A 26,633-nucleotide genomic window follows, 5' to 3' on the forward strand; every position below is an offset into this window, starting at 1 on the left:
GGTATCCAGAAAGGAGAAAGGAGAAAGGAGAAAGGAGAGCTCCAGCTGAGGAAAAGGAAACCAGATATACCCAAGTTCTCAGAACAGGAAAGGAATGAGAAAGACCATCTCAGCAAATTAAAGGAAGGAGGAACCAAGAAGAAAACAAATCCATAAAGAAATCAACAAGAAATAGAAAAATCAGCGATACTAGCTGGTATCGAAAAAAGATCCTTACAATTTAAACAGATATTGTCAGTTTATTCAGTCATCAGGACATTATATACCATATAATAAGATGCACACCAAATATTTGCAGAGTAGAAAAATGTTACTTAATCTTCACAACAACCCAAGAACTGAGGAGTATAGAACCCAAGATTACCATGGTGACGTACAACAAAGTACATAGGTGCAATATAAAAGGCCTAAACTCCAGAATGTGGGAGACAGCCTAGATACAATTCAGAACAGGGATCATCTTTAGATTTGTGAAGGCTATGAAATCATATGACAAGTCTACTTAAGTAGAGTTTTCTGGTGAGAGGGCTCAGGGCTTTTAATAAGAATTTCCATGTGAGTTTATGAGGAACTGATGTATCACTAAGCTATTAATTTATGTTGAGAAAGGATTAATACGAATGTGATATATATTCATTCTTAAAATCAACTCAAGAGATTCAAATGAAAATAAGGGCCGGGGAGGGTGGCTCAAGCCTGTAATCCCAGCACTTTGGGAGGCCGAGACGGGTGGATCACGAGGTCAGGAGATCGAGACCATCCTGGCTAACACGGTGAAACACCGTCTCTACTAAAAATACAAAAAACTAGCCGGCCGAGGTGGTGGGCGCCTGTAGTCCCAGCTACTCGGGAGGCTGAGGCAGGAGAATGGCGTGAACCCGAGAGGCGGAGCTTGCAGTGAGCTGAGATCCGGCCACTGCACTCCAGCCTGGGCGACAGAGCGAGACTCCGTCTCAAAAAAAAAGAAAGAAAGAAAGAAAATGAGTGCAAAAACACTTTGAAAAGTTTTATATCTAGGTTATAGTTTTGCATACATCTATATACTATCTGAATATCTTTTGGATATAAGTATTATCTGATTACACAGTAAACACCTTAAAGACTCCGACTAACACTGCTACTTTGTTGCTCTTTTTATATAGAGCTCCCCTCCCCCAGCAATTTTTAGATACATTCTCTCAGGTTCCTGATGTTGCCTGTCAAAGTTATGAATACACCAAAAGGTACTTACTTTTTGGCTTAGATTTTAGTTTTTCAATAACTATTAAAGACACTTTTGTATTCACTGTATTCACTAATACTAACCCCTTAAACTTGAGAGTCAGCAAAACAGTCTTTCAAAGAAATCGCACGTTCTAATAGAACGAAACAGGCTTACGCGACACCAATTCTGTAATAAACAACATGCATAAGTTTCCAACCTGAAACTCCCTAAGTAAAAGTTACTAGAAACAAAAACTGAAACACCGGGTTCCTGACACCCCACTCCCACACCGAAGCTCGAATTACTTGAGGCTGAATTTTAAAACACTATTACTTTCTCTGTAACTATGAAAACAAATCTATGAACACATATTTGTTATTTATATTTAACCGACGCTCCCCACCCATCCCTTTAAATTAGGCAGAAAACTGAAAACCACTAAAAGACACATTTTGGTGTCTTCTTTTAAAAGTTATTTTAAATTGCTGCTATTACAAAACAACCCCTCACCCCGCTCCAAAAAAACAAAAACAAAAACAAACAAAAAAAAAACCTCATAACAGAATCAAATGAGTCCTAAGGCGAAGCAGGAACTACAGTGGGGGAAGGAAATTTTATAAAAACATCCGTGTTAGTGCAATTAAAGTGCTAATACCTGGAGCCTTGTATATATATTTTTTCTTCCCAAGGGTAAGAACCCTGGCGCCTTGTATATGTATTTTTTCTTCCCAAGGGCAAGAAGCGGTAAGAAAGGCTTAGACAATAAAACCTAGAGGTCAATTTTACACATGCTGGGACAGTGAGCAACTATTGAGAAGCACCAAAGTCAATGTAACCTAAGGGGCTCCTCTGATCTTTTTGGAGTAGCTATTTCGCCGGACTTACATGGGGGGGAACTGAGTCGGGGGCGGGAAAGTTGAGGGAAAGAGGGTGGAAGAGAGGAGGCTGGAAGGAAAAAGATGAGTAATGGGAAGGCGGGGGGAAGAGGAGCGGGAGAGCAGGCCGCGGAGGCGCGGGCAGAGGGAAGGCCGGGCGGGGAGCAGGGGAAAGGAGCCCCGACCCCGCCCAGCCCCTGGGAGGCCTGCGCGCCCTCCCGCCCCCTTACCAGCGGGAGCAGGAAGCCCCAGAGTAGGGCGGCTCCGGCAGGGGACAGCTGCCGCTGCGGCCCCATCGGACTGGTGGGCGCCGGGTGAGGCGGCACGGCGCGGCGCAGCTCACTCGGCGGGGTAGCTCACTCGGGGTCCCGCCGCTGCGCTGCCTCCGTGGCCGGACCGGACCAGACAGGGCGGGCGGCCGGGCAACGATGGGACTGCCGCTGCTCCTGGGGCCGCCACGACAGCGCCGACTTCCTCTTCCGGCCCCGCCCGTAAGATGCGGAAACCCCCGCGCCGGGCTCGGAGAGTCCCCGCGCTCTCCTGGTGTCCAGGCGTCCTGGCGCTGCGAGGCTACCGGCTGCGGGTCTGAGCCTGTCGCTTTCCGGCTGCCCGACTTTAACTCACGCCGAAGCCTGGCGGGAGAACGGATTTCTCAAGGCCTCCTTCTCAAGGTTCGGAAGTGTCTGAGCGTCTGCTCGGTTTCCCAGTAACTACCCGAGTGTTGCATGCAGCCAGAAATCTAAGGGTCCCCCTAATTCATCTGCCTGTCATTTGTTCCTGACCACTGTAACTCACCACATAACCCAGAGCCATCCACTTTCTCCAGAACTGCTGCCACCACCCTATCCAGGCCACCAACGTCTCTCTCCTCCAAACGGGTCTCAGTTTCCCCTCCGCACAGTCCAGTAGCCAGATAGCAGTTTCGGAGTCATCTTTCAAAGCACAAAAATCAGATCATCTCACTCTCTATCACACTTGGAATAAAGTAAAAACTTGGCCGGGTGTGATGGCTCACACCTGTAATCCCAGCACTTTGGATGGCAGAGGTGGGCGGATCACAAGGTCAAGAGATCTAGACCATCCTGGCCAACATGGTGAAACCAAGTCTCTACTAAAAATATAAAAAATTAGCGGGCATAGTGGCACGCACCTGTAGTCCCAGCTACTCGGAAGGCTGAGGCAGTAGAATCGCTTGAACCCGGTAGGCGGAGGTTGCAGTGAGCCGAGATTGTGCTACTGCACTCCAACCTGGGTGACAGAGCGAGACTCCCTCTCAAAAAATAAAAAATAAAATAAAAAATAAAAACTCTACTCTGGCCTACAAAGTTAAATCTGGCCCCTGCCTTCCTGTCTCCCCACCTTCACTACTTTCCCACACTTTAAGGCACACGGACCTTTGGCCCTCCCGGCCTTTGCTCTGGTGGCCCTCCCGGACTTTGCTCTGGTAGTCCTCCCTGCTGGAGTGCTTTTCTCTCCAAAGCTCAGAATACCTACCTTGTTGACATTCACTTACCAGCTTCAATGTCACTTCCCAAGACAGGACTTCCTGACATACCCAATCTAAAGTACCTGTCCAGTCATGTTATGTTATGTTATGTTGTGTTATGTTATGTTATGTTGTTATATTATTTGAGACAGAGTTTCACTCTTCTTGCCCAGGCTGGAGTGCAATGGCGCAATCTTGGCTCACTGCAACCTCTGCCTCCTGGGTTCAAGCGATTCTCCTACCTCAACCTCCCCAGTAACTGGGATGACAGGTGCGTGCTACCACACCCGGCTAATTTTGTATTTTTAGTAGAGACAGGGTTTCACCGTGTTAGTCAGGCTGGTCTCAAAGTCCTGACCTCAGATGATCCACCCACCTTGGCCTCCCAAAGTGCTGGGATTACAGGCGTGAGCCACTATACCCAGCCTGTCCAGTCACTTTCATATTATGGTTTATTTTAATTCTCCGCACAGCAGTTTTCATTCTACATATAACTTTGTTTATGCCACCTCCCACTTCATAGCAAGGAGTGTTTTTGCTTTGTTGACTGCTATACCTCTTTACATCTATAGTATTTGGCATATAGTAGGTCCTCAGATATTTGTTGGATGAATATTTAATATCAAATGCTGAATAGGACAGTGTGCCTACAACCCCACAGCTCATAGTTTAACGAGGGACACAGATGTGTGAGCAAACACAGGTTAGGGTGAGTAGTGACGCTTGTTTGCACAAGATGTTATGGAAGTATCAAAAGGAGGTATAAAAGGGGTGCCAGGAAAAATACCAGCCTGAGCTGAGTCTAGGTGAGTTAATTTTAGCCAGGCAAAGAGTAGAAGAAGGGGGGCACTTCCAGGAAGAGTGAGCCATTAGTGTCAAAGCCAAAGGTGGCATTGAGGGAACTGCAAAACTTGGGCTTGGCTGAAGTTGTGAGTGGTGAAAGATGACATGTGAAAAGAAGTCACAGGCCAAATCACAAATACATTGGGACTGTTCGTGACTTTGGGCTTTGTCCTGCCAGGGGTAGAGAACAAATGAATAATAAATAGGGCAATGACATACACTTTCTGTTTTAGAAAGCTCTCTGTGGTGGCTGGCAGGGCAGCAGACGTGTTGAAACAGGTCAAGAAGTGGAAGCCAGGAGACCTCTTAGACATCTGTAGTAACAAAATCCAGGGACAGTGAGGGCTTGAACTGTGGCAGAAGAAATAGGGAGGAGGAGACGGATCTAAAAGATTTCTAGCACAATTTGGTAACTTAGAAGACATGGAGATGAAGGGAGAGGTGTGATTCCCAGGGACTTGCCCTGGGCTATTTATTGAGTTGGGTGCCAAAGGAGAAGTAGGTGGGGGTTGATGGGATAAATGGGGTCGGGGGGAATACTTTTGGATGTGGGTTTGAAATGCTTTTAGGATATCCAAGTGCAAATATCTGCTCTTGATGGCTACGTGGGTTGGTCTGAAGCTTAGGGGCACAGTGAGGTTAGAGCTGCCTCATCTGCAGCCTATCAATTCTGGACTCTTTTCAAACTTTCTAGTTGCCCACAGCAAGCCAGGTTCCCCCTCTCCTTTATTTTTGTTTTGAGATGGAGTTTCACCCTGTTGCCCAGGCTGGAGTGCAATGGCATGATCTCATCTCACTGCAACCCCCTCCTCCCGGGTTCAAGCCATTCTCCTGCCTCAGCCTCTCAAGTAGCTGGGAATACAGGTGCCCACCACTACACCCGGCTAATTTTTGTATTTTTAGTAGAAACGGGGTTTCATCATGTTCGCCAGACTGGTCTTGAATTTCTGACCTCAGGTGATCTGCCTGCCTTGGCCTCCCAAAGTACTGGAATTACAGGCGTGAGCCACCGTGCCCCGGCCTAGGTTCCCCTTTTATAGAATAGCTGTGATGGACTGGATGACTTCATCTCTAAATATTCCCTTCTACCTCTCGTGGCCCTTTGCCTAGTGAATCTCTAAATCGGCTCCTGGGCTATCGGAAGAGTTCTAGTTTTTGTTTGTTTTTATTTTTTGAGACAGGGTCTCACTCTGTGCTCCAGGCTGAAGTGCAGTGGCACAGTCTCGGCTCACTGCAGCCTCAACCTCCCAGCTCAGGTGATTCTCCCACCTTAACCTCCTGGGTAGCTGAGACTACAGGCATGCACCACTGTGACTGGCTAATTTTGGTATTTTTTTGTAGAGATGAGGTCTCACTGTGTTGCCAGCTGGTCTTGAACTCCTGAGCTCAGGTGATCTGACTGCCTCCCAAAGTACTGGAACTTGTGAAAGGAAAATAAATCTTGGGACCCCAAAATCACTAAGCCAAAGGGAAAAATCAAGTAGGGAACTGCTTAGTGGAAACCTGCCTCCTATTCTATTCCTTAAAAGTGGATGGATCTGGGTTGTGTGGTGACTCAGGATTGTTAAAGCTTCCCAGATGATTTTTTTTTTTTTTTTTTTTTTGAGATGGAGTCTCCCTTTGAGGCCCAGGCTGGAGTGCAGTGGTGCAATCTTGGCTCACTGCAAGCTCAGCCTCCTGAGTAGCTGGGACTACAGGTGTCCACCACCACACCCAGCTAATTTTTTTGTATTTTTAGTAGAGAAGAGGGTGTCACCGTGTTAAGCAGTATGGTCTCGAACTCCTGACCTTGTGATCCGCCCGCCTTGGCCTCCCAAAGTGCTGGGATTACAGGCGTGAGCCACCGCGCCTGGCCCAGATGATTCTAATATGCAGCTAAGGTTAAGAAATGTTGGCTTAGGCCGGGCGCGGTGGCTCAAGCCTGTAATCCCAGCACTTTGGGAGGCCGAGACGGGCGGATCACGAGGTCAGAAGATCGAGACCATCCTGGCTAACACGGTGAAACCCCGTCTCTACTAAAAAATACAAAAAACTAGCCGGGCGAGGTGGCGGGCGCCTGTAGTCCCAGCTACTCGGGAGGCTGAGGCAGGAGAATGGCGTGAACCCAGGAGGCGGAGCTTGCAGTGAGCTGAGATCCGGCCACTGCACTCCAGCCTGGGCGACAGAGCAAGACTCCGTCTCAAAAAAACAAGAAAAAAAAAAAAAAAAAGAAAGAAATGTTGGCTTAGACTGTGATTCTTAAAGTGTGGCTCCTGGACCAGCATATCAGAAACACCTGGGAATGATAAGAAATACAAATTCTTGGCCAGGCGCGGTGGCTCAAGCCTGTAATCCCAGCACTTTGGGAGGCCGAGACGGTTGGATCACGAGGTCAGGAGATCGAGACCATCCTGGCTAACATGGTGAAACCCCATCTCTACTAAGAAATACAAAAAACTAGCCGGGCGAGGTGACGGGTACCTGTAGTCCCAGCTACTCGGGAGGCTGAGGCAGGAGAATGGCGTGAACCTGGGAGGCGGAGCTTGCAGTGAGCCGAGATCCGGCCACTGCACTCCAGCCTGGGGCAACAGAGTGAGACTCCGTCTCAAAAAAAAAAAAAAAAGAAATACAAATTCTTGGCCGGGCACAGTGGCTCACGCCTGTAATCCCAGCACTTTGGGAGGCCGAAGCGGGTGGATCATGAGGTCAGGAGATTGAGACCATCTTGGCTAACACGGTGAAACCCTAGCTCTACTTAAAAATATATATATATACAAAAAATTAAAAAAAAGAAGTGCAAATTCTTGGGCCTCACCCCGCAAACTCTGGGAGTAGCGTCCATCAATCTATTCTATTAATAAGAAGTCTCCTATGTGATTCTGATGCATGCTGAAGTTTGAGAACCACTGGCTTAAAGCAATGTCCTTCAACTCTGGCTGCATATTAGAGTGATCTGAGAAATTAAAATGAAAAATCCTATGCTCCAACATGAATTAAACTGAAAGGAAAAATAGATGAATTCATAATTATTGTTAAAGATTTCAAGTGAAATCTTTCAATAATCGAAAGAACAAGTAGGCAGAAAATCAGCAGGGATACAGAAGACTTGATCAACACCATTGACCAACTTGACCTAATTGGCATTTATAGAACACTCCACCCAACAACTACATAATTTCAAGGGTACACAGGACCTTTACCAAATAACCTATTTGGCCATAAAACACATCTTGATAAGTTTGAGAGGTTTTAAATCATACAAAGCATGTTCTTTACCACAAGAGAATTGGAAATCAATACCAAAAGAATGTCTGGAAAATGCCTAGATAATTAGAAATTAGACACATGCACTGAGTGCAGTAGCTCATGCCTGTATTCCTAGCACTTTGGGAGGCTGAGGTGGGTGGTGAAAGTGAGACCGAGTGATGCAGCTACTGAAGAATTTTGAATAAACTCATGAGAGGAATGGGAGAACTGCTTGCCCAAACACAAATGTTAGTGCCATCAGACTGCAGATGAATTGTGACTGTAATCTCTTGAGAAAACTCCTAAGAGGACCCCTGTACTGTCTGGAAGACTAGTGAGTTTCACTACTATTCATAATAAAGTCTATAACCATGTATTCGACCAACATCAGAGCATCACCTGAAAGCTTGTTAGAAATGCATAATCTTGGCCGGGCGCGGTGGCTCAAGCCTGTAATCCCAGCACTTTGGGAGGCCGAGGCGGGCGGATCACAAGGTCAGGAGATCGAGACCACAGTGAAACCCCGTCTCTACTAAAAATACAAAAAATTAGCCGGGCACGGTGGCGGGCGCCTGTAGTCCTAGCTACTCAGGAGGCTGAGGCAGGAGAATGGCGTGAACCCAGGAGGCGGAGCTTGCAGTGAGCCGAGATCGCGCCACTGCACTCCAGCCTGGGCAACAGCGTGAGACTCCGTCTCAAAAAAAAAAAAAAAGAAAAGAAATGCATAATCTTGGCCGGGCGCGGTGGCTCAAGCCTGTAATCCCAGCACTTTGGGAGGCCGAGACGGGCGGATCACGAGGTCAGGAGATCGAGACCATCTTGGCTAATCCGGTGAAACCCCGTCTCTACTAAAAAATACAAAAAACTAGCCAGGTGAGGTGGCGGGCGCCTGTAGTCCCAGCTACTCCGGAGGCTGAGGCAGGAGAATGGCGTAAACCCGGGAGGCGGAGCTTGCAGTGAGCTGAGATCCGGCCACTGCACTCCAGCCTGGGCGACAGAGCGAGACTCCGTCTCAAAAAAAAAAAAAAAAAAAAAAAGAAATGCATAATCTTGCCAGGAATAGGTGCAGCTAAGACCTGCTGAATCAGCCGGGTGCCATGGCTCACGCCTATAATCCCAGCACTTTGGGAGGCAGAGGTGGGAGGATCACCTGAGGTCAGGAGTTCAAGACCAGCCTGGCCAACATGGTGTAAATGCCATCTCTACTAAAAATACAAAAAATTAGCCAAATGTGATGGCGTGCGCCTGTAATCCCAGCTACTCAAGAGGCTGAGGCAGGAGAATCGCTTGAATCTGGGAGGCAGAGGTTGCAGTGAGCTGAGATCCTGGCATTGCACTCCAGCCTGGGCGACAAAAAACAAACAAACCCCTCCTGGATCAGAATCAGAATCTGCATTTTTTTTGTGTTCTTTTTGAGACGGAGTTTCGCTCTTGTTGCCCAAGCTGGAGTGCAATAGCGCGATCTTGGGTCACTGCAATCTCCACCTACCGGATTCAAGTGATTCTCCTGCCTCAGCCTCCTGAGTAGCAAGGATTACAAGCACGAGCCACCATGCCTGGCTAATTTTTTGTGTTTTTAGTAGAAACAGCATTTCATCATGTTAGCCAGGCTGGTCTCAAACTCCTGACCTCAGGTGATCTGTCCACCTTGGCCTCCCAAAGTGCTGGGATTACAGGCGTGAGCCACCACGCCCGGCCTTTTCTTTTGTTTTCTTTCTTTCTTGTTTTTTTTTGAGACAGGGTCTCCCTTTGTCACCCAGGCTGGAGTGCAGTGGCGCAATCTCGGCTCACTGCAACCTCTGCCTCCCGGGTTCAAGCGATTCTCCTGCCCCAGCCTCCTGAGTAGCTGGAATTACAGGGGCATACCACCATGCCTGGCTAATTTTTATATTTTAGTATTGATGAGGTTTCACCATGTTACCCAGGTTGGTCTTTACTTGTGACCTCCGGTGATCTACCTGCCTTAAACTCCTGGGCTCAAGCAGTCCTCCCATCTGGGCCTCCCAAATTGCTGGGATTACAGGTGTGAGCCACCAGGCCCAGCTACAAATTCAATTTTTAAGATTATGACTGGGTATGATGGCTCATGCCTGTAATCCCAACACTTTGGGAGGCCCAGATGGGAGGACTGCTTGAGCCTAGGATTTTAATATCAGCCTGGGCAACATAGCAAGACCTTGTCTCTATATAAAAAATATATATATATATATATATATGAATGAAAATTAGGCCAGGCGCGGTGGCTCACGCCTGTAATCCCAGTCCTTTGGGAGGCATAGGCAGGTGGATCACAAGGTCAGGGGTTCAAGACCAGCCTGGCCAACATGGTGAAACCCTGTCTCTACTAAAAATACAAAAATTAGCTAGGCATGGTGGCACGTGCCTGTAATCCCAGGTACTCAGGAGGCTGAGGCAGAGAAGTGCTTGAACCTGGGAGGCGGAGGTTGCAGTGAGCCAAGATCATGCCACTGCACTCCAGACTGGTCGACAGAGGAAGACTCTGTCAAAAAAAAAAAAAAATTTAGACGGGTGTGGTAGCATGCACCTGTAGTCTGAGCTACTCAGGAGGCTGAGGTGGGAGGATTTCTGGAGCCCAGTAGCTTTAGTTTTCATAAAAATACAAAAATTACTGGGTGTGGTGACGGGCGCCTATAATCCCAGCTACTCAGGAGGCTAAGGCAGGAGAATCGTCTGAACCCAGGAAGTGGAGGTTGCAGTGAGCCGAGATCGTGCCATTGCACTGCAGCCTGGGCGATGGGTTGAGATTCCGTCTCAAAAAAAAAAAAAACAAAAAAATTAGGTTGGGTTTCATCAAAATAAAAACTGCTCTCTGGAAGATACTGTTAATAGAATGAAAGCATAGCCTAGACTGGGAGAAATATTTGCAAAACCTACATTCAACAACAACAAAAAATGAATCCAGAATACATAAAGAGCTCTTATAACGAAATAAGAAGACAAAAAAATTTAAAATGATGCAAATAGTTGGATAATTCACCAAAGACAATGCACATATGACAAATAAGCACATGAAAAGATGCTTAACATCATTAGTCAGTAGAGCGATGCAAATTTAAAACATTATGTACCTAATAGAACTAATGGTATAGAGAAATCAACTTTTTTTTGAGAAGGAGTCTCGCTTTGTCACCCAGCTCACTCTGTCGCCCAGGCTGGAGTGCAGTAGTGCAATCTCGGCTCACTGCAAGCTCTGCCTCCTGGGTTCCTGCCATTCTCCTGCCTCAGCCTCCCAAGTAGCTGGGAATACAGGCGCCCACCACCATGCCCGGCTCTTTTTTTTTTTTTTTTTTTTTTGTATTTTTTTAGTAGAGACGGGGTTTCACCATGTTAGCCAGGATGGTCTTGATCTCCTGACCTCATGATCCGCTCATCTTGGCCTCCTAAAGTGCTGGGATTACAGGCGTAAGCCACCGCGCCCGGTCTTGAACCAAATCTTATTGCTTCATCCTTTTCCATTCTAAAAGTGGGAAAAGGTATCTCATGAGTTTTTTTAAGCTTTATTTTATTTTTACCTGACAAATAACAATTATATATATTTATGAGGTACAATGTGATGTTTCAATACATGTATACATTGTGGAATGATCAAATCAGGCTAATTAACATATCCATCATCTCAAGTACTTTTCATTTATTTGTGGTAAGAACATTTAAAATCCACTCTGTTAGCTATTTTGAATACTGTACACAATACATTGTTATTAACTATAGTCACTATGCCGTGCAATGGATCCTCAGAACCTATTCCTCCTGTCTAACTGAAACTTCACACCCTTTGACCAATGTCTCCCCTTTCCCTGTCCACCCCCGACCTGCAGGCCTCTGGTAACCACCATTCTACTCTCTACTTCTATGAATTCAACTTTTTTAGATTCCACATATAAGTAAAATCATGAGGTATTTGGCTTTTTTGCCTGGCTTCTTTACCACATTTACAAATCCATGTATCCATTGATGGGCACTTCGGTTGTTTGCATATCTTGGCTGTGGTGAATAATGCTGCAGTGAACATGGTCATGCAGATATCTCTGACATACTGGTTTCATTTCCTTTGGATAAATACCCAGAAGTGGGATTGCTGGTTCCTACCATTTTCATTTAGTGGTTGTGTTGTTGGGTTTGGGTTTGTGTGTCAATACCTATCTCTGAACATAACTTCTAGGAGACAATATGTTTATTACCCTTTGCTGGGTGCAGTGGCTCATGCCTGTAATCCCAGCACTTTGAGAGGCTGAGGTGGGCGGATCACCTGAAGTCAGGAGTTCAAGACCAGCCTGGCCAACACAGTGAAACCCCTTTACTAAAAATACAAAGAATTAGCTGGGCGTGGTGGTGGACACCTGTAATCCCAGCTACTTGGGAGGCTGAGGCAGGAGAATCACTTGAACCAGGGAGGCGGAGGTTGCAGTGAGCCAAAATCACGCCATTGCACTCCAGCCTAGGCAACAGAAGCTAAACTCTGTCTCAAAAAAAAAAAAAAAAAAAAGTTTATTACTCTTTTAAGTGGGAATAATCAATGTTACCACCTCAGTCTCAGTAATTATCTTGTTCACAGATGAAAAAGCTGCTTAAGGTTTCCTGGTGGTGTTTTTCTGAATATCTGACTTTGGCTAAATGCTTGCCTCCTTGATACCTGTTTATGAGACATTTCTCCTTGAGCAAAGCATGTGACTTGAATGCTTCCTGGCTCGCAGGAGGTGACTAGGAGCAGAGAGGCAAGCTGTCAGATGTGGTTTTATCACTATATCTTTTGTTTACCGGTTCACATATATTTATTACTGCTCTTGACAGAGCTACCGCTCCTTTGAAATTGTGTCAATCAGTGAAACATAGTATATACTTCCTACAAGACAGGCGAATTGAAATGTTGACTTGAATGGCAAGGAGTTCAGAAGAGATGTATTCAGTAGATGGAAAGTTCAGGAGAAAGGGTTTCAGACAGTTCACAGTTGGAGGACTCAAGGTGATAGACCAAAACTCAGGCTTTGGCCATCTTCCCTTAGGAAATATTTTTTGTTTTGTTTTGTTTTGTTTTTGAGACTGAGTTTTGCTCTTGTTGCCCAAGCTTGAGAACAATGGCACGATCTCAGCTCACTGCAGCCTCCACCTCTGGGGTTCAAGCGAGTCTCCTGCTCAGCCTCTTGTGTAGCTGGGATTACAGGCGTGTGCCACCGCGCCCGGCTAATTTTTTGTATTTTTAGTAGAGACAGAGTTTCACCATGTTAGTCAGGCTGGTCTCAAACTCCTGACCTCAGCTGATCCACCTGCCTCGGCTTCCCAAAGTGCTGGGATTACAAGGTGTGAGCCACCGCACCCAGCCAGGAAATCTTTATAAGCTCTCAGCAAGAGAACTTGAATGCAAAGCCATGCAACGTTTTATAATGCAAGGTTTTAAAATCAAGTCTTTAGGTTTTGATTTGCCTAAAAAGTCCAAGGGTTTCAGCTGGACGCGGTGGCTCACGGCTGTAATCCCAGCACTTTGGGAGGCCGAAGAGGGCGCATCATGAAGTCAGGAGTTCAAGACCAGCCTGAGCAACATGGTGAAACCCCGTCTCTACTAAAAATACAAAAATTAGCTGGGTGTGGTGGCGCATGCCTGTAATCCCAGCTACTCAGGAGGCTGAGGCAGAAGAATCGCTTGAACCCAGGAGGTGGAGATTGCAGTGAGCCAAGATCATGCCACTGCACTCCAGCCTGGGCAGCAGAGTGAGACTCCATCTCAAAAAAAGAAGTCCAAAGGTTTCTTCACCGATAAAAGCTTGAATTATTTTTCCCTCCAGGACATATCACTAAAAATGAATAAAAATAGCCTGATACATAAGATAACATTATAGAGAGATTTTATGTATATACATATATATTCTTTTGTATGAATGGTCTTTTTTTTTTTTTTTTTTTTTTTTGAGGCGGAGTCTCGCTCTGTCACCCAGGCTGGAGTGCAGTGGCACGATCTCGGCTCACTGCAAGCTCCACCCCCCGGGTTCACGCCATTCTCCTGCCTCAGCCTCCCGTGTAGCTGGGACTACAGGCGCCCGCCACCGCGCCCGGCTAATTTTTTGTATTTTTAGTAGAGACGGGGTTTCACCGTGTTAGCCAGGATGGTTTCGATCTCCTGACCTCGTGATCCGCCCGTTTCGGCCTCCCAAAGTGCTGAGATTACAGGCGTGAGCCACCGTGCCTGGCTGTATGAATGGTCTTTAAATAAAAGTTTTATTAAAGAGGTAACTAATAGGCCAGGCTCAATGGCTCACGCCTGTAATCCCAGCACTTTGGGAGGCCGAGGTGGGCAGATCACTTGAGGTCAGGAGTCCACGACCAGCTTGGCCAACATGGCAAAACCCCATATCTACTAAAAATACAAAAATTGGCCAGGCGCAGTGGTGTGGGCCTGTGGGCCCAGCTACTCAGAAGGCTGAGGCAGAAGAATCGTTTGAAGCCGGGAGGTAGAGGTTGCAGTGAGCTGAGATCAGGTCACTGCACTCCAGCCTAGGTGACAGGGCGAGAATCCCTCTCAAAAAAAAAAAAAAAAAAAGGAGCTAACCAATTGTAAGCTAGAGTTCTATTGTTCTTGGTGTTGAGGTATACCAACAGCTGCTATTGTCTGTATAAATCAGTGTTGCTGCAAGGAACAGTAGTTGACTTTAGATGTTGCTGGAAAAAGCAAAACCCAATCCATGTCCAAAGTTTTCTGGCGTAGTGGATTGATTCACATATTAATCAAATCCTCCTCTGACTCCGGATGAATTAATTTATATGATTTTCTTGGTTGGGCACTACAGTATTGACAATTGACATATTGAGACTACTCTGGGCTTTTCAAACCAAAGTTGTTTTTTATTATTATTATTTTTTGAAACATAGTCTCACTCTGTCACCAGGCTGGAATGCAGTGACACCATCTTAGCTCACTACAACCTCTTCCTCCCTGGCTCAAGCAATCCTCCTGCCTCAGCCTCCCCAGTAACTGGAACTATAGGTGCACACCACCATGCTCAACTAATTTTTGTATTTTTTTTTTTTGTAGAGATGAGGTTTCACCATGTTCGAGGCTGGTCTCAAACTCCAGGTTTCAAGCAATCTGCCCACCTTGGCCTCTCCGAGTGTTGGGATTACAGGCGTGAGCCACTGTGCCCAGCCTAAACTTGCTTATTTATAGGATCCTCCAGATTAATAAACTATCACCCAAAGCAAATAAATGCAGTCAGATGAGTTTTGATGCACAAGGAGAATTTTAGACTTCTAAGATGCCATTTGTTACACAACGGTATACTTTCCACATGACTTTTCCGGCTCTATTTTATTATGATTCTATGAACTATGCCTGCTCAGCAGAAAACAGATTCAGAATTTTTTACTAATAGTGCAATTCCACTAATAGCCACTGCTATTATGTACAGGAGGAATAAGGAATAAACCAATGCTGCCTCCCCATGACACTAGCAGGACACAGTGGCTCACACCTGTAATCCCAGTACTTTGGGAGGCCAAGGCAGGCAGATCACCTGAGGTTGGGAGTTCGAGACCAGCCTGGCCAACATGGTGGAACCCATCTCTATTAAAAATACAAAAATTAGCCGGGTGCAGTGGTGTGCACCTGTAGTCCCAGCTACTCTGGAGGCTGAGGCAGGAGAATCGCTTGAACCTGGGAGGCAGAGCTTGCAGTGAGCAGAGATCTCGCCACTGCACTCTACCCGGGGCAACAGTGCAAGACTCCATCTCAAAAATAAATAAACAAATAAATATAAATTAGCATCTTAAATCAGTATTTGTCAGTTGTGTGTGTGTGTGTGTTTGTTTTGTTTGTTTGTTTTTTTAATATGGAGTCTCACTCTTGTCACTTAGGCTGGAGTGCAGTTATGTGATCTTGGCTCACTGCAACCTCCACCTCCTGAGTTCAAGTGATTCTCCTGCCTCAGCCTCCCAAGTAGCTGGGATTACAAGTGCCTCCCACCACACCTGGCTAATTTTTGTAGTTTAATAGAGATGGGGTTTTGCCATGTTAGCCAGGCTGGTCTTGAACTCCTGACCTCAGATGATCCACCCACCTCCACCTTCCAGAGTGCTGGGATTACAGGTGTGAGCCACTGAGCCTGACCTTTAAGTCAGTATTTAAATATTAATACCAAGAGCCCACATTGCCAAGACAATCCTAAGCCAAAAGAACAAAGCTGGAGGCATCACATTACCTGACTTCAAACTATACTACAAGGCTACAGTACCCAAAACAGCATGGTACTGGTACCAAAACAGAGATATAGACCAATGGAACAGAACAGAGCCCTCAGAAATAATACCACACATCTACAACCATCTGATCTTTGACAAACATGATGAAAACAAGCAATGGGGAAAGGATTCCCTATTTAATAAATGGTGCTGGGAAAACTGGCTAGCCATATGTAGAAAGCTGAAACTGGATGCCTTCCTTACACCTTATACAAAAATTAATTTAAGATGGATTAGAGACTTAAATGTTAGACCTAAAACCATAAAAACCCTAGAAGAAAACCTAGGCAATACCATTCAGGACATAGGCATGGGCAAGGACTTCATGTCTAAAACACCAAAAGCAATGGGAACAAAAGCCTAAATTGACAAATGGGATCTAATTAAACTAAAGAGCTTCTGCACAGCAAAAGAAACTACCATCAGAGTGAACAGGCAACCTACAGATGGGAGAAAATTTTTGCAATCTACTCATCTGACAAAGGGCTAATATCCAGAACCGACAAAGAACTCAAACAAATTTACAAGAAAAAAAAAAAAACCATCAAAAAGTGGGCAAATGATATGAACAGACACTTCTCAAAAGAAGACATTTATGCAGCCAACGGACACATGCAAAAATGCTCATCATCACTAGCCATCAGAGAAATGCAAATCAAAACCACAATGAGATACCATCTCACACCGGTTAGAATGGTGATCATTAAAAAGTCAGGAAACAACAGGTGCTGGAGAGGATGTAGAGAAATAGGAACACTTTTACACTGTTGGTGGGACTGTAAACTAGTTCAACCATTGTGGAAGACAGTGTGGCGATTCCTTAAGGATCTAGAACTAGAAATACCATTTGACCCAGCCATCCCATTACTGGGTATATACCCAAAGGATTATAAATCATGCTGCTATAAAGACACATGCACACATATGTTTATTGTGGCACTATTCACAATAGCAAAGACCTGGAACCAACCCAAATGTCCATCAATGACAGACTGGATTAAGAAAATATGGCACAGGCCAGGCGCGGTGGCTCAAGCCTGTAATCCCAGCACTTTGGGAGGCCGAGACGGGTGGATCACGAGGTCAGGAGATCGAGACCATCCTGGCTAACACAGTGAAACCCCGTCTCTACTAAAAAATACAAAAAACTAGCCGGGCGAGGTGGCGGGCACCTGTAGTCCCAGCTACTCGGGAGGCTGAGGCAGGAGAATGGCAGGAACCCAGGAGGCGGAGCTTGCAGTGAGCTGAGATCCGGCCACAGCACTCCAGCCTGGGCGACAGAGCGAGACTCCATCTCAAAAAAAAAAAAAAAAAAAAGAAAAGAAAATGTGGCACATATACACCATGGAATACTATGCGGCCATAAAAAAGGATGAGTTCATGTCCTTTGTAGGGACATGGATGCAGCTGGAAACCATCATTCTCAGCAAACTATCGCAAGAACAGAAAACCAAACACCGCATGTTCTCACTCATAGGTGGGAATTGAACAATGAGAACACTTGGACACAGGGTGGGGAATGGGGAACATCACACACTGGGGCCTGTCGTGGGCTGTGGGGAGCGGGAAGGGATAGCATTAGGAGATATACCTAATGTAAATGACGAGTTAATGGGTGCAGCACACCAACATGGCACATGTATACATATGTAGCAAACCTGCACATTGTGCACATGTACCCTAGAACTTAAAGTATAATAAAAAATAAATAAATAAAAAACAAAAAGAAAATAAATAAATATTAATACCAAGTATCCAATTTGGCAGGAATGTTACATTCCTAACAATTTGTAGCCTGACCCCCATGAGTTTTTTGCTGAAAATACAAACTATATAATTATATTTTCTCTTTAAGAAGTCTTGACATTATTAGACCCCTCCCCTGGTTTTTCTTGTTTTTCATTAACTTGTACTTGGCATTCTGTGTCAGGTGTACATGCCAGAGATCAGGATGATAGGGCCATGTGATATTGCTGGCCTAGTCTAGGCATTAGTGTGCGACCCCATCAGCAAGTACAGCCGGTCATTTCCAGCCACCTGGATCAGCTGAGATGGGAACATCAGTTTAAATGAAAGTGTATTTAGAGAGGTGACCCACTGTCACGAGATAAAGACCTAAGGCCATGAGTTTAAAATTCAGTAACAAAAGGGTGGAGCTCTGGAAACTGGGAGGAGTGAGAGGAGTATTTTACAACTTACGAACATAAAAGGCCACTATTTATTCTTTTAAAAAAATGTATAATTAATTTTCTTGAGACGGGGTCTGACTCTGTTGCCCAAACTGGAATGCGGTAGCACAATCTCAGCTCATTGCAATGTCCATCTCCCAGGCTCAAGTGATCTTCCCACCTCAGTCTCCCAAGTAGCTGGGGATACAGGTGCGCACCACCACACCCAGCTAATTTTTATATTTTTTGTAGAGACAGGGTTTTGCCATGTTGCCCAGGCTGGTCTCGACCTCAAGTGATCTGCCCACCTCAGCCTCCCAAAATGCTGGGATTACAGGAGTGAGCCATCATGCCTGGTCAAAAGAGCACTCAGTATATATTCTTTTTTTTTTTTTCTTTTTTTTTTTTTTTTTGTGAGACAGAGTCTTGCTCTGTTGCCCAGGCTGGAGTGCAGTGGTGCAATCTTGACTCAAAGCAATCTGCCTCCCAGGTTCAAGCGATTTTCCTGCCTCAGCCTCCTGAGTAGCTGTGATTATAGGTGTGGGCCACCACAGTTAATTTTGTATTTTTAGTAGAGATAAGGTTTTACCATGTTGGCCAGGCTGATCTTGAACTCCTGACCGCAAGTCATACGCCCACCTCGGCCTCCCAAAGTGCTAGGATTACAGGCGTGAGCCACCGCACCTGGCCCTATGTATTCCTTAAATTTACTTTTTTCTTGAGGTATAATATAAAGACAGGAAAGTGTGCATATTGCAAGTGTAGACTTTGATGAGCTTTCACAAACTCAACACATCTGTGTGACCAGCATCCTTTCAAGAAACTGAGCATTTCTTGCTACTCAGAAGTCCTTCTACTGTTCTCTTCTAGCTGACATTTGCTCCCAAGAATAACTGCTTTCTGACTTCAATCACCACATATTAGTTTTGTCTCTTTTTAAATTTCATATTACGTTCAGCTCTATGTTCAGTAACTTTTTGTTGGTAGCTTGAAACTGGCCATAGTGGAAGTATGTATTTACACCACAGAAATCGGCAAATCAGGGTGTTGCCCCCATCCCTGAGCTAGATGTTAAACATTTATGAGTACACCACTGAGTACAGAAGTAAACAAAACTAACAAAAATCTTTGCCTTCATAGAGTTCACATTCTAGATGGAGAGAGACAAAATAAGTAACTGAATTATGTTAGAAGTATATTAGAAAACGCTGGGCATGGTGGCTCATGCCTATAATCCCAACACTTTCAGAAGTCGAGGTAGAAGGATTGCTTGAGCCCGGGAGTTTGCAACCAGCCTGGGCAACACAGGAAAACTCCATCTCTGTAGAAAATCAAAAAACTAGCTGGGCATGGTGGCACATGCCTGTAGTCCCAGCTACTCAAGAGGATGAGGTGGGAGGATCGCTTGAGCCCACGATTGCTTGAGCACTGTGGGCCATGGTTGTGCCACTGCACTCCAGTCTGTCTCAAAAACAAGAAAAGAAAGAAAAAGTATATTCGGAGAGGAAAAACACTGAAGGGAAAAGTTAAGTTGAGGAAAGAAGTAAGGAGTCTGGATGGTGGTGGGCATTACAATTCTAAATAGGGTGGTCAGGAAAGGCCTCACTGAGAACATGGTATTTGAACATTAATTGAAAGGAAGGGGAAACAAGCTGTGAGTATAGGTAAGAGAAGAGTGGTTTAGGCAGAGAAAACAGCAAATGCAGAGACCCTGAGGCAAGAATGCTGCAAGGGGGCCACTAGAACTGGGGCTCCATGAGTAAGGGTAGATAGAGCAGGAACTGAAATCCTAGAGGTAATGAGTGAAGGTAGTGAGGGGTGGAAGGCCAGATTATGAAAGGCCTAGAAGGCCATTGTGAAGACTTGAGATAATTTTTTTTCTTTTTTTTGGAGACGGAGTCTCACTTTGTCACCCAGGCTGGGGTACAATGGCATAGTCTCCGCTCACTGCAACCTCCGCCTCCTGGGTTAAAGCAATTATCCCACCTTGGCCTCTTGAGTAGCTGGGACTATAGGCACGGGCCACCACACCCAGCTAATATTTGTATTTTTAGTAGAGATGGGGTTTTGCTATGTTGGCCAGGCTGGTCTTGAACTCCTGACCTTGTAATCCACCTGCCTCAGCCTCCCAAAGTGCTGGGATTACAGGCGTGAGTCACCGCACTTGGCCGACTTGAGATAATTTAATAGGGGAAAGTATAGTTTTTTATACAGCTAAAGTATTAAGTTATCAAATGCTATCTTGTCAGATTCCTTGCTGAATTCAAAGGTGACTTTTGGATTGCTTTCTTTTCTTCTTTTTTTTGAGACGGAGTTTCATTCTTGTTGCCCAGACTGGAGTGCAATGGTGCAATCTCAGCTCACTGCAACCTCCTCCTCCTGGGTTCAAGCGATTCTCCTGCCTCAGCCTCCCAAGTAGCTGGGATTACAGGTGTGCGCCACCACACCCAGCTAATTTTGTATTTTTTTAGTAGAGACAGGATTTTACCATATTGGTCAGGCTGGTCTTGAACTCCTGACCTCGGGTGATCCGCCTTCCTTGGCCTCCCAAAGTGCTGGGATTACAGGTGTGAGCCACTGCGCCTGGCCTGGATTGCTTTCTTTAGGTTGAATTAGCCTCTAGACTTGTGTTGTTCAATAAGGTAGCCAGTACTCACATGTGGGTATTTGAATTTAAACTTATCGAAACAAAATAATAATTCAGTTCCTTGTTGTACTAGTCACATTTCAAGTATTCAATAGCCACACTTGGCTAATAGCTACCATGTGAGGCAGCACAGACACTGAACATGTCCATCACTGCAGAATATTCTGTTGGACGCGGCTACTCTAAGACAGCAAACCTTGCTGGGATGGACTATACGCCGGTTTTTAGCCTTTTTACAGATGATGCATTTGCCCTAGCAGATCTTTTGGCAAGAACGCCTTGGTACAGGAATCCTGGAGCCATTTGATTTCTGCTCAGATTGTAAGTTTCTATTTCAGGACCTTATATCTAAAAGTAGCTTTATATAAAACCTGTAATCTTCTCCAGAGACATCCTCTAGTATTCATTTATATATTCATAAAAAGTGAGTGATCACTGGCTATTACCTTGCTTGTATAACCTGTTGTGAAAAGCAAGATGGCCCAAATTATAGCCTAGAAACTTTAATTCATTCATTTATTTATTTTGTGGCTGTTTTTAATGCATGGATTCAGGTTAAGTTGTGATTAAATCAGAGATATAAATTGCTCTGAGATATAAATTGCTCAGAGTCAAGAAGTGCAAAAAAAAAAAAAAATTCCATAATATTTTTTGTGAGAAAGGATGCTTTTTAGCATTAATTCAGGGTTCTTCACCCCATTCTTCCTCAGTGCTCCCACTCTGGGTGTGGTATGGGACTGTTAAAACCCTGACCAGGGACTTTTCTCTAGTTGGTGAAATGAAGGAAAAGCAGTCACTCAACTTCATAAAAAAGGCAGTTATCCTGTGATCTTCTAAACTGGCTTATGTGGAGCAGAATGATCCATGAGCAGCTGGGAGCTCACTCTCTATATTCTGATACGAGATGGGATCTTTGGGGGAAGGGGTGTTTCGTGGGCCTAGGTAAGCACAGATCCTTTGAGCTAAGGAGGCCTGGTTGACACCTGTGGTTGCACGTGGATACTTCTCTGGGTTGGGGTGGGTCTTATCTTTTTCCTCCTGCCTCAGCCAAAAATAGTTTAGAGATCTCCAGACTGGCTGCAGAGTTGCTCCCAACTTGCCCTCTGAGAAGACTTTTAAAAGTTTGTTCATGTTAAAATATAAATGATTGGCTAGGAAGGAGGGTAGCTCATACCTGTAATCTCAGCAGTTTAGGAGGCTGAGGCAGAAGGATCACTTGAACTCAGGAGTTCAAGACCAACCTGGATAACATAGACTTCATCTCTTAAAAAAAAAAAAAAAGAAAAAAGGAAAGTAGCCTGCTGTAGTGGCTCATGCATGTATTCCCGGCTACTAGGCAGGCTGAGGAGGGAGGATGGCTTGAGCTCAGGCGATGAAAGGTACAGTGAGTTGTGATCATGCCAATACACTCCAGCCTAGGTGACAGAGCAAGACCCTGTCTCAAATTACATATATATATATATGTTTAGTGGTTACTTCTTCCGGGAGACTGAGCCAACTGCCATGTTGACGTAAGTCAAAGGAATAAAGCTGGCCGGGTGCAGTGGCTCACGCCTGTAATCCCAGAACTTCGGGAGGCCAAGGCGGGTAGATCACCTGAGGTCAGGAGTTGGAGATCAGCTGGCCAATATGGTAAAACCCTGTTTCTACTAAAAAATACAAAAATTAGCTGGTGTCATGGCAGGCACCTGTAATCCAAGCTACTCAGGAGGCTAAGGCAGGAGAATCGCTTGAACCCGGGAGGCGGAGGTTGCAGTTGAGCTGAGATCACGCTGCTCGCACTCCAAGAGTGAAACTCCATCTCAAGAAATAAATAAATAAATAAAAATAAAAAGGAATAAAGTTTGTGGAATTTCAAGCCTCTCTAGTGCTCTTAAACTAGTACCACATTTATAGTTAGGGGAACTATACCTCCATTTTGCCTGGGACAGTCCTGGTTTATACCCATTACCCTTGTGTATTTATTAACAGTGCTCCCTTTCATTCTCAAAATGTCTGGATAATAAATTAAATAGTCACCTTATTTTATAGCCCATTCTCTGCCCAAAGCCTAATTAGCCTAGTAAGTACAAGACAGAAAATTTTTAAAATTACTTCCTGGAGTCAGTTTCCTTTAATCATCTCTATGCCTTTTTCTCCTTTTTCAATTTTCATTCTCAAATTGGAAAGCACCAGGAGACAAATGACTGTGCCTGCAATCTTGTTTTTTTGAGCAGTTGTTTAAATAATGTAATACATCTTGGTTCTTGAATAAAATCCTAAAGAAGCACATCTTTCCTAGGTTACTCCTTATCAATTTAGTAATGCTTTTTTTCAAACACTTCTTCTTTCTGTTTGTCTAGAAAAACTTGCTTCCTTGGAGAACCCCTTTTATTGAATTATTTCTTCACACTGGCAATTTGATTGGATTGATTCCATTTTTTATTTCTACAACTACAGTGACTTGGTCCACAGATTTTAGTCTGGTAGGCATATAATTAGACTCTGTTACAATTTTGCCTTTAGGTCCTATATCTTATGGGAGATGAGGGCGTGTAGTGTCTAGCATCTGCAAAATGCATTCCCAGCTAGTCTTGCCTAGAGGCAAACTGGAACACCAGGCACTAGCAGTGAGCTACACCTGTATGCATAGAAATGGCATTTTAAAAGGAAGAAAGCATAAAGCCACAAACTCGTAATGTTCCTTTAGAGCTGGACTGGAACTATAAAAAGCACATAATTTAGACACATTTTTAGCTGTTCTAAGTTTTCTATTGGTTATTATAAAAGTTTATGTATATTCATTTGGATTTTTTAAATCAAGCAGATATTTTAACAGTTCGCTTTACTTGTGCAGCTGTTTTCCTTAAATATATTGGTTATTTAACTTACAAACTTGCCTTTATAAAAAGCCAGGCTAAAAAAAGATTTGTCTTGACCTTTTACTTGGCACTTAAGATTACAGAATTTCTAAATTCAAGCATTACCTAAGAATTTTCATAATTTTGTCCCTGTTGCCCTTTGATTCCAAGTGGTTAGAAGTTAACCTATTTAATGTCCTTAGGAGCAAAGGGTTAAATCCTAGCATCAAGGTTAGTTTAAAAACAACAGTTGGCCTCCTGTATAAACATTCTCTTCCATTTATAAACACACTCCTTTTTTTTCTTTTTCCATTCTAAATGCCAGTTTACAATTCAGTGAGATAGTTTTCTATTTATAGTGTCTTCACCTTAAATGTTATCCCTCGAATATCAGGAGTTATTTCTAAAACACAAAAAAAGGATATCTACTTTCACACCAAAAAACTACATTGACCAAGAAAATTATTTACCGTAATAATACCAAGAGCGTGAAAACTGTTAGTGCAAATGAGTTTATCTATCATTAATAACAGCCTAACTCTTCCCATCAACTGAAGAACTTAATTAGACAAAGAAACAGTAACTAAGTAGAAATAAAAATGAAAATGTAGGCCAAGTGTGGTGCCTTACGCCTGTAATCCCAGCATTTTGGGAGGCCTAGGTGGGTGGATTACCCGAGGTCAGGAGTTCGAGACCAGCCTGGCCAACATGGTAAAACCCCATCTCTACTAAAAATACAAAAAGTAACCGGGTGTGGTGGCATACACCTGTAGTCCCAGCTACTTGGGAGGCTGAGATAGGAGAATCGCTTGAACCTGGGAGGTGGAGGTTGCAGTGAGCTGAGATTATGCCACTGCACTTCAGCCTGGGTGACAGAGAGAGACTCGAAAGAAAGAAAGAAAGAAAGAAAGAAAGAAAGAAAGAAAGAAAGAAAGAAAGAAAGAAAGAAAGAAAGAAAGAAAGAAAGAAAGAAAGAAAGAAAGAAAGAAAGAAAGAAAGAAGGAAAGAAGGAAGGAAGGAAGGAAGGAAGGAAGGAAGGAAGGAAGGAAGGAAGGAAGGAAGGAAGGAAGGAAAGAAAGAAAGAAAGAAAGAAAGAAAGAAAGAAAGAAAGAAAGAAAGAAAGAAAGAAAGAAAGAAAGAAAGAGAAAGAAAGAAAGAGTATAACTTCCTGTTTGAAGGAAAGGAAGGATACATTCTAACCAGACAGAAAGATGGAATCCAATTTTAGTAACTGAAATCTTCCAAATTTATGGTTGTAGTTAGAAAGAGACATGATGAGGCCAGGCACGGTGGCTCACGCTTGTAATCCTAGCACTTTGGGAGGCCGAGGTGGGTGGATCACCTGAGTTCAGGAGTTCGAGACCAGCCTGACGAACATGGTGAAACCCCCATCTCTACTAAAAATACAAAAATTAGCCTGCTGTGGTGATGGATGCCTGTAATCCCAGCTACTCAGGAGGCTGAGGCAGGAGAATTGCTTGAACCCAGGAGGCGGAGGTTGCAGTGAGCCGAGATCGCACCATTGCACTCCAGCTTGGGTGACAGAGCAAGACTCCGTCTCAAAAAAAAAAAAAAAAAGAAAGAGACATGATGCTCATGGACTAGGCTTACTTATAGGGGCAGGGTTTGATGGATCTCCAGGTGCAGGCTCTGATTAAGCTTTGTGAGTTCTGAGACTGAATTTTATCAGGACATCTATAAGAAATCATGATAAAACTGGCTGGGCAAGGTCACTCATGCCTGTAATCCCAGCACTTTGGGAGGCCAAGGCGGGCAGATCACTTGAGGTCAGGAGTTCAAGACTAGCCTGGCCTACATGTTGAAACCCCATCTCCACTAAAAATACAAAAATAAGCCAGGCATGGTGGACCATGCTTGTAGTCCCAGAGCTACTTAGAAGGCTGAGGCAGGAGAATTGCTTGAACCCTGGAGGCAGAAGTTGCAGTGAGTTGAGATCACCCCACTGTACTCCAGCCTGGATGACAGAGCAAGACTCCATCTCAAAAAAAAAAAAAAAAGAAAAAAGAAAAAGAAAAAAGAAATTACAAGAAAACTAATAAACAGGCCGGGTGCGGTGACTCATGCCTGTAATCCCAGCACTTTGGGAGGCCAAGGCAGGCAGATCACAAGGTCAGGAGATCGAGACCATCCCGGCTAACACGGTGAAACCCCGTTTCTACTAAAAATACAAAAAATTAGCCAGGGACTAGTAGCTGAGATTACAGGCATTTGCCACCACGCTCGGCTAATTTTGGTAGTTTTAGTAGAGACAGGGTTTTACCATGATGGCCAGGCTGGTCTCAAACTCCTGACCTCAGGTGATCCATCCACCCCGGCCTCCCAAAGTGCTGGGATTGTAGGCGTGAGCCACCGTACGCGGCAACCTATTCTCTGTCTCAGTGATGGCACCCATATTGCTTCCTACTCCCCAGCACCGTATACATTTCTTCAGTGAACACCCTCTTCTTACATGCTCCCTGAGAAACCAACTACTCCATGTAAACTGATTTCTCATTGTGCTTTTAAAATATTGTTTACAAATTTATTCTAGCCTGGCGTGGTGGCGGGCTCCTGTAGTCCCAGCTACTGGGGAGGCTGAGGCAGGAGAATGGCGTGAACCCGGGAGGCGGAGCTTGCAGCAAGCCGAGATTGCGCCACTGCACTCCAGCCTGGGCGACAGAGTGAGACTCCGTGTCAAAAAAAAATAAAAATAAAAAATAAAATTATTCTTTGCCTCTAAATTACAACTAGACTGGTCTGTATTTTTAATCTGTGAACTTTATAGTTTTACCATTCACATTTAGGTCTTTAAACGGTCTAGGTTCCATATGTGATGTTAGATGTGGATTATGTTTTATTTTCTTTCATATGGTGAACCAGTTTTCCAACATCTACACAATCTGTTTCTTTCATAATGACTTGTGGTTCCACTTTTATTGCATAATAAGTTTCAATCTGGACATCGGTTGTCTCGGAGCTCTTCTCTTAATCCATGAATTTATTCCCAGTGGGAACTATGCACTTTCAGAGAAACAAACACTTGTGTAGATTTATCAGAGAACTCCACACACCCATCCCTTTCTGGTATCCGATTATCT

At 44.5% G+C, this 26,633-nt stretch overlaps 1 protein-coding gene and 1 long non-coding RNA gene across 8 annotated transcripts in view; one reads left to right on the forward strand and one right to left on the reverse strand.

The window, feature by feature from the left end:
• Positions 1 to 2,550, reverse strand: part of SPPL2A (signal peptide peptidase like 2A) — a 59,939-nt gene extending 57,389 nt beyond the window's left edge. For all 6 annotated transcript variants that reach the window (XR_012414967.1, XM_045395455.3, XM_045395454.3 and 3 more), the window contains exon 1: positions 2,310 to 2,550. Coding sequence is in view for 2 of the 6 variants with exons in the window: in XM_045395455.3 (XP_045251390.1) it covers positions 2,310 to 2,375 (66 nt within the window). In the remaining 4 variants the exon portion in view is untranslated. The remainder of the gene's footprint in view (positions 1 to 2,309) is intronic.
• On the forward strand, positions 2,331 to 26,217 carry LOC135971797 (uncharacterized). 2 transcript variants are annotated; one of them, XR_010588059.2, is made up of 3 exons: positions 2,331 to 2,750; positions 3,739 to 3,836; positions 26,087 to 26,217. It is a non-coding gene; the product is annotated as an uncharacterized lncRNA (long non-coding RNA). The 2 variants fall into 2 exon arrangements; XR_010588060.2 differs by lacking the exon at positions 26,087 to 26,217 and adding an exon at positions 14,679 to 14,806.
• The last annotated feature ends 416 nt before the right edge of the window (positions 26,218 to 26,633 follow it).

The sequence above is a fragment of the Macaca fascicularis genome, chromosome 7 (assembly GCF_037993035.2).
Source record: "Macaca fascicularis isolate 582-1 chromosome 7, T2T-MFA8v1.1".
Classification (NCBI taxonomy): domain Eukaryota; kingdom Metazoa; phylum Chordata; class Mammalia; order Primates; family Cercopithecidae; genus Macaca; species Macaca fascicularis.